General features: G+C 44.7%; 1 protein-coding gene and 1 pseudogene across 2 annotated transcripts in view; one reads left to right on the top strand and one right to left on the bottom strand.

Annotated features, from left to right (window-relative positions):
- The first annotated feature begins 183 nt into the window (after window positions 1-183).
- On the top strand, window positions 184-6,726 carry LOC144316214 (small ribosomal subunit protein eS6-like; annotated as a pseudogene). Its single transcript, XR_013382067.1, has 4 exons — window positions 184-738; window positions 3,393-4,752; window positions 5,924-5,950; window positions 6,194-6,726. The product of XR_013382067.1 is annotated as a small ribosomal subunit protein eS6-like (transcript).
- The window catches only part of AXDND1 (axonemal dynein light chain domain containing 1), a 103,673-nt gene continuing 96,575 nt past the window's right edge, over window positions 285-7,382 (bottom strand). Inside the window, exon 25 of the mRNA XM_077901864.1 lies at window positions 285-763. Within this exon, the coding sequence (XP_077757990.1) occupies window positions 451-763 (313 nt within the window). The 3' untranslated portion in view covers window positions 285-450. The remainder of the gene's footprint in view (window positions 764-7,382) is intronic.

Genomic DNA, 7,382 nt, shown 5'->3' with positions numbered 1-7,382 from the left:
TATTTATTTTTAATTGTGATAGTCACAGAGAGAGAGAGAGAGAGAGGCAGAGACACAGGCAGAGGGAGAAGCAGGCTCCATGCACCGGGAGCCCGATGTGGGATTCGATCCCGGGTCTCCAGGATCGCGCCCTGGGCCAAAGGCAGGCGCCAAACCGCTGCGCCACCCAGGGATCCCGCATCTTCCCAAGATTATGCAGAACTGTTAGATTATTTCAAAACCTACATATCCATACAATCATGCCCAATTCATTTATTATGTTAACAATTAGCTTAGGGCAGGCACCTGGGTCCTCAAGTGGTTGAGCACCTGTCTTTGGCTCAGGACATGATCCCAGGGTCCTGGGATCAAGTCCCGCATCAAGCTCCCCATAGGGAGCCTGCTTCTCCCTCTGCCTATGTCTCTGTCTCTCTCTGTGTGTCTCTCATGAATAAATAATTTAAAAAAAAATCAGCTTATATAGTTACTGTGTACTGAGATGATAACTTTGAGTTTTGTTTCAAAAGGATATTTCATCCATTTCTGAAAACATTTCCATATCTTCTCAAAAAAAGTTTTCCTCCCTACTCTCAAGGACCATACGTGGTTGTGGGGGAGTGGCAGTGCTGAAAGCCATAGGTTGAGTAGTCTTGGCTGGAGGCAATGGGAGATTCTGAAGCCAAAGGAGCAGGCAAAGCTTTGAACTACGCAGATGTGCCGAAATACAAAATATGGAATCCAAAAGGCTGTCAAATCCAAGTAGGCAAAGAGCCGGTACCGAAATCTGCCAGGGCCCGAGAGAGGAAAGAAAGCACTGAGGAGGCAGCAATCGATAGTCTGAGAATTGAAGGAAATTTCTGGGTCCTCTCCTAGAATATCTAACAGATTAGAGTTTGCAATTTAGTTTTGTGGGCCAGCCAGGGCTCGGTCATTGATGCTCCAGCCCATTTAAAGGACAAAGGCAATTGGAGCATCCCTGAAGTGGGAAGTATTTCTCATTACCACCGTGTTGTCCCACACCCATCCCGTTATACTGGTTATTGAAGTTAAGATGGTATCAAGGGTAGTTGGTCACTTTTCACCACATATAAATGGCTCCTGATCTCAGGTTGGCAGATGTTGGCATAAATAATGAAGGAGGAGGTAGGGTTATGCTGATTCAGGCATAGCCAGAGCCAGAACAGAACAATTAGGAGTGAATGCCAAGGTAATAGGTAATAATGGCTTTTAAGACCCTTGAGAATTCCATGTAGCATGGTTCCTTTTGTCAAAGGCAGATTTACCTACGGGTCTGGGGAGTGCCTCAGGTATCACCCACTGGTTGGTCTCCTCTGCTGTCTGGCTCAGTCAACATTTAAATTTTTATTAGCTTACCAGAGGGCACCTTCCAGGGCTGCTCAGGCAGCCTGTGATATCTTCAGCTATTAATTGGCTGTTGGGATGGGAGTGTTTGATGGGTGGGAAATATCAGGGCTAAGTTGCTATGAAACTGTGAATGGTCAAGGGAAACTCTTTAGAGACTAGTGAGGTGAGCTTATAGTGCTATCTGCAAGGTCCCCAGGGGTCTTCTCTTGACACCTAGGTGCTGCCTTCTAGCTGGTTACTGATCTTGAAATGATGAGTGGAGGGCAAGTTGGACAGTACAATCCAAAACTAAGATATGTATGAGGGAAGAGTTTTTCTCTGGAAATGTAATATTAATAGAGCAGCAGTGCCTTAGTCAGTTCAGGCTGCTATAACAGAATACCATAAGATGGTTTATAAACAACAGATGGGGCACCTAGGTGGCTCAGATGGCTAAGTGTCTGCCCTCAGCTCAGGTCATGATTCCAGGGTACTGAGATCAAGCCCCACATCGGGCTCCCTGCTCAGCCAGGAGTCTGCTTCTGCCTCTCGCTCTATTCTTCCCTCCACTTGTGCTCTCTCAAATTAATAAATAAAATCTTTTAAAAAAATAAAAATAAACAACAGAAGTTTCTCAATTGAGCTGGGAAGTCCAAGATGCCAGTAGGTCTGGCATCTGGTGATGGCCCAATCTCTGGTTTATAGACAGGTGTCTTCTCACTGTGTCCCCAAATGGTAAAAGGGGGGAGCTCTCTGTGGTCTTTTTCAGAAAGGCACTAATCCCATTCATGAGGGCTCCACCCTCATGACCTAATCACCTGCTAAAGGCCCCATCTCCTAATACCATCACATTGGAGGCCAGGATTCCAACATAGGAATTTTGGGGTGACACCAATATGGAGTCTATTGTAGGCAGTAAGCTGATAAAAAGAGAGATGTTTCAGTTTGGAGCTGAAGTCCACCATGACCAAAATGACACCACCATTAGATTGGCACAAGTTCTGTGACGGTATTCCAGGGCATTTGGCTGATAGGCAGTGACTCTTAAGTCTGTCTAGACCTGCATTCATTGTGCAGGCATTGTCTTAATGGCTGGTATACTACAGGTTGTTGGGACTCCAGATCACCAAAAAGAGGTCTTGACAGGCTCTCCTTAAAAACTTCATGGACCACCCTAGCTCACTAGTAGTGTCAGGATGGTGCTGGAGCCCTCAGTTTGAACACCCCTTGGGAGGCCCTGCAGGTCATTCTGCCTACGTCTCTGCATCTTTTTCTTTGAGGGCCATATCTGTATGACTGAGTAATTATAATCCTCCTTATGAGGATGACTACAATGTTCTTTGGCAGAGTCTACTGGGTATGAAGGTTCTGATGTCTCTAGAATTTTGGCTTGTGTAACAGTGCATTTGCTCAGTGGTTGAGCTGATCAATAAGTAGAGGATACTGGAATTGAATCCTTTAAAAAGAGGAGTCATCAACTGCACTTTTAGCTTTTCTGACTTGGAGAGGCAATATAGCACTGTAACTGCAAGTTTGACTCCTGCTAGGTGTCACTCACTCTAGCACTCACTAGATGTTTAACTTTAAACATGCTACTCATCTGGACATGAATGGGGATAAACGTATAACCCACACCACAGAGTTGTTGTGATTAAATGAAATAATACATGAAGTACTTTGTACAGAGCTTACACAAAGCAAATCCTCACTAAATGACTACTACTGTTTTTCCAGTTTTACCCCAGGAGCTCTAAACGACAGTGATCTAGCTGTATCCAAATAGAAGCCTGGCCCCCTAAGAAGGTTGCCTCCATGCTTCAAAGGTAGCCCCAATGGCCAGTATCTCCTGCCTGCAGCATGGTTATTCTTGGACAGAACCAGCTTAAGAACTTACACATGGGGTCCCTTATGTTAGAATCCCACCTCAATATTTCAAGCATTTGTTTTAAAGGTATATAGCTCTTTAAGATGATAGTAAAACAAAAGCAGGACAGAAGAGAGGAGTTTCTTCTCTTGGAGAGCAAGAGTTACAAACAGAAAACCGACAAGCTCCTTTCTTTCTTGCCTAGGTTTGACTATTTGAGTGGCCAGGATGGAAAATGGGGGATGAATCGCCAGCTGTGCCTTGTGAACTCTAAGATCTGTCGAACATCTGGGGAGATCTTATCCAACAAAAAGTAGTTTGCCTTGGTGAGACAGATCATGGGAACTTATCTTCAGACTTTTGAAAGTGTTTCTCCCAGCTGGCCAAGAGTTAGTCCAAAGTATGCCTCTGCCAGGTCAGGGGCTCATGCAAGTACAAGAGGATGCTCTGCAAACAGAAGCCACTGCAAGCCAGAAAATCATGCAAGAGCCACTCATCAGCCATTTGAGAACAAGAGGAACACCGTCCAGGCCAGATGGCACTGCTATACACGGGGATTGCTTAGAGAACCTCTGGAAGGCTGCTTACATTGGTCTTGCTCTTAGATGCACAATCCTAGTATACCAGTTGCACTATCCAGGAAATCCTTCTTCTTGAAAATGTATACCCTGCAGAGTTCATCTTTGACATCAGGAGCATTAATAGACTTGCTTGGCAATCCCACACAGAAGATTGTCTTGAGGCTTTGGTGCACCTGCCTAGAATGACCTCTTTATTTTTCAAAGGCAGAGATAGAAGTCCTACTGAGCTCTGGGCACTGCTTCATATCAATATGGCTACAGAGGACCTTGGCCTCAGGCTCAAATGGCAAGCACTCCCATTTTGTAGGTAAGCAGGCCCTAGGCAGCAGAGCTACAGCAGTTATACTCCTATTTTTAGAGAAACTCCTCTGTTTCCTTTGGGAATGAACTTGCTGGTAGGTGGGACACTTATTTGGAATTGCAGAAGCGGGCAGATGGTACTTAGAGCTTTGAGGCCTGCAAGAAGAATTCCCAACAGTCTTTAAAGTAATATGCACTCTTTTTCGTGGCACCTCTGAGGCGGTAGGCCACTTCAGGATGAAGCTGAACATCTCTTTCCCAGCCACTGGCTGCCAGAAACTCATTGAAGCAGATGATGAGCGCAAACCGCGTACCTTTTATGAGAAGCATATGGCCTCAGAAGTTGCTGCTGATGCTCTGGGTGAGGAATGGAAGGGTTACATGGTCCGAATCAGTGGTGGCAATGACAAACAAGGCTTTCCCATGAAGCAGGATGTCTTGACCCATGACCGCATCCACTTGCTGCTGAGTAAGGGACATTCCTGCTACCGACCCAGGGCAGCACAAATCTGTTTGGGGTTGCATTGTGGATGCCAATCTCAGTGTTCTCAATTTGGTTATTGTGAAAAAAGGGGAGAAGGATATTCCTGGACTCACTGATACTACTGAGCCTCGTCACGTGGGGCCCAAAAGAGCCAGCAGAATCCGAAAGCTTTTTAATCTGTCAAAAGAAGATGATGCTGCACAGCAAAGGATACAGTCAACAAAACTAAAAGACAACCTACAGAATGGGAGAAGATATTTGCAAATGACGTATCAGATAAAGGGTTAGTTTCCAAGATCTATAAAGAACTTATTAAACTCAACACCAAAGAAACAAACAATCCAATCATGAAATGGGCAAAAGACATGAAGAGAAATCTCACAGAGGAAGACATAGACATGGCCAACATGCACATGAGAAAATGCTCTGCATCACTTGCCATCAGGGAAATACAAATCAAAACCAAAATGAGATACCACCTCACACCAGTGAGAATGGGGAAAATTAACAAGGCAGGAAACCACAAATGTTGGAGAGGATGCAGAGAAAAGGGAACCCTCTTATACTGTTGGTGGGAATGTGAACTGGTGCAGCCACTCTGGAAAACTGTGTGGAGGTTCCTCAAAGAGGTAAAAACAGACCTGCCCTACGACCCAGCAATTGCACTGTTGGGATTTACCCCAAAGATACAGATGCAATGAAACGCAGGGACACCTGCACCCCGATGTTTATAGCAGCAATGTCCACAATAGCCAAACTGTGGAAGGAGCCTCGGTGTCCATCGAAAGATGAATGGATAAAGAAGATGTGGTCTATGTATACAATGGAATATTACTCAGCCATTAGAAACGACAAATACCCACCATTTGCTTCAATGTGGATGGAACTGGAGGGTATTATGCTGAGTGAAGTAAGTCAGTCAGAGAAGGACAAACATTATATGTTCTCATTCATGTGGGGAATATAAATAATAGTGAAAGGGAATATAAGGGAAGGGAGAAGAAATGTGTGGGAAATATCAGAAAGGGAGACAGAACATAAAGACTCCTAACTCTGGGAAACGAACTAGGGGTGGTAGAAGGGGAGGAGAGTAGGGGGTGGAAGTGAATGGGTGACGGGCACTGGGGGTTATTCTGTATGTTGGTAAATTGAACACCAATTAAAAAAAAAAAAAGAGGGGATCCCTGGGTGGCTCAGCGGTTTCGCATCTGCCTTTGGCCTAGGGCACGATCCTGGAGTCCTGGGATCGGGTCCCACGTCGGGCTCCCGGCATGGGCCTGCTTATCCCTCCTCCTGTGTCTCTGCCTCTCTGTGTCTATCATGAATAAATAAATCTTTAAAAAAAAAAAAAAAAAAAGAAGATGATGCCTGCCAGTATGTTGTTAGAAAGCCCCTAAATGAAAGGAGAAAAAATGAGTGGGAAATACCAGAAAGAGAGACAGAACATGAGAGACTCCTAACTCTGGGAAATGAACAAGGGGTGGTAGAAAGGAAGGTGGGTGGGGGGTGGGGGTGACTGGGTGACGGGCACTGAGGGGGGCACTTGATGGGATGAGCACTGGGTGTTATTCTATCTGTTGGCAAATTGCACACCAATAAAAATAAATAAATAAAATAAAAAAATAAAAAAAAGAAAGCCCCTAAACAACGTAAGAAACCTAGAACCAAAGCACTCAAGATTCAGTGTCTTGTTACTCCACGTGTCCTCCAACACAAATGTCGGTGTATTGCTTTGAAGAAACAGCATACTTAGGAAAATAAGGAAGAGAATTTACAAGAGAATGAAGGAGGCCAAAGAAAAACGCCAGGAACAGATTGCCAAGAGACAGAGGCTGTCTGAGGGCTTCTACCTCTGAGTCCAGTCAAAAATGAGATTTTCTAAAAAAAAAAAAAAAAAAAAAAGAGATTTTCTAAGAGTGACAAAATAAATAAGATCAGGATCAGACACCAAAAAAAAAAAAAAAAGTAATATGCAAAATGTAGATTATCCAGGTAATAATATATGAGCTACTGATCTCCAGCTAAGAAAGGCCAAGAACAAGAGGAAAGCCCAGTGAACATGTGCCAGAAAGCACCTGACAAAGGATTTGACCAATGTCAAGTCAACAGGACCACAGTGTAGAACTAGACCTCTGGGGACAGAATCACACAATGCCCACAAGTGCAGAGTAGGGCTGGGTATGTGGTGAAGAGCCAGGCGTGGGGCTTGCTCACCAAACTCTCTAAGGACCCTGAGCACACTATGGTATGCACTTTGAAACACTACCACTCGGCTCACCAGGGGCATAGAACATGTCACTGCTGAGACAGGGGGAGCACAGAGGAGTGTGATGAAACCCATCACCCTCTCCTGAAGGGTCAGGCCAGCTCCATGGAAGTGAGGTTAGTACACCTTTGTCTGGACAGTTGAGCAGAGTGCTTGATCTCTCCTAGCACAAACGCCACAAGCGAGGCGATCAAAGCAAAAAAATGGAGATTCTGGGTGAATCTTCAGCAACATTCTTAAATTTCAGTAACATCCTCCATCCTTTCCCTGTGAAGGAAACTATCTGAGCAGTGCCCTGGTGACCCATCACCACTGTCAAACATCCAGACACAGGATCCAGTAAGCAGGAGGCTCTGACACCCATCAGTTCTGTGACCTTGGGGATTCTCATAACCATTTGGGGCCCTCAGTTTCAATTTCTGAGAAGTGGGGATAACAGCATCTCCTCCACCTACTTTGTAGGGTTATTTTAAAAATCAAATAAATCATAAAAATGTCTGAAATCATAAGAACTCTGAAAATGCTACCAAAACCCAAGAGTATTATTAGGCTCCTCTCTTTTAA

The sequence above is a fragment of the Canis aureus genome, chromosome 6 (genome assembly GCF_053574225.1).
Source record: "Canis aureus isolate CA01 chromosome 6, VMU_Caureus_v.1.0, whole genome shotgun sequence".
In the NCBI taxonomy this organism is placed as follows: Eukaryota; Metazoa; Chordata; class Mammalia; order Carnivora; family Canidae; genus Canis; species Canis aureus.
Note: the sequence above shows the minus strand (reverse complement) of the source record. Positions and strands in the feature narration are given on the sequence as shown.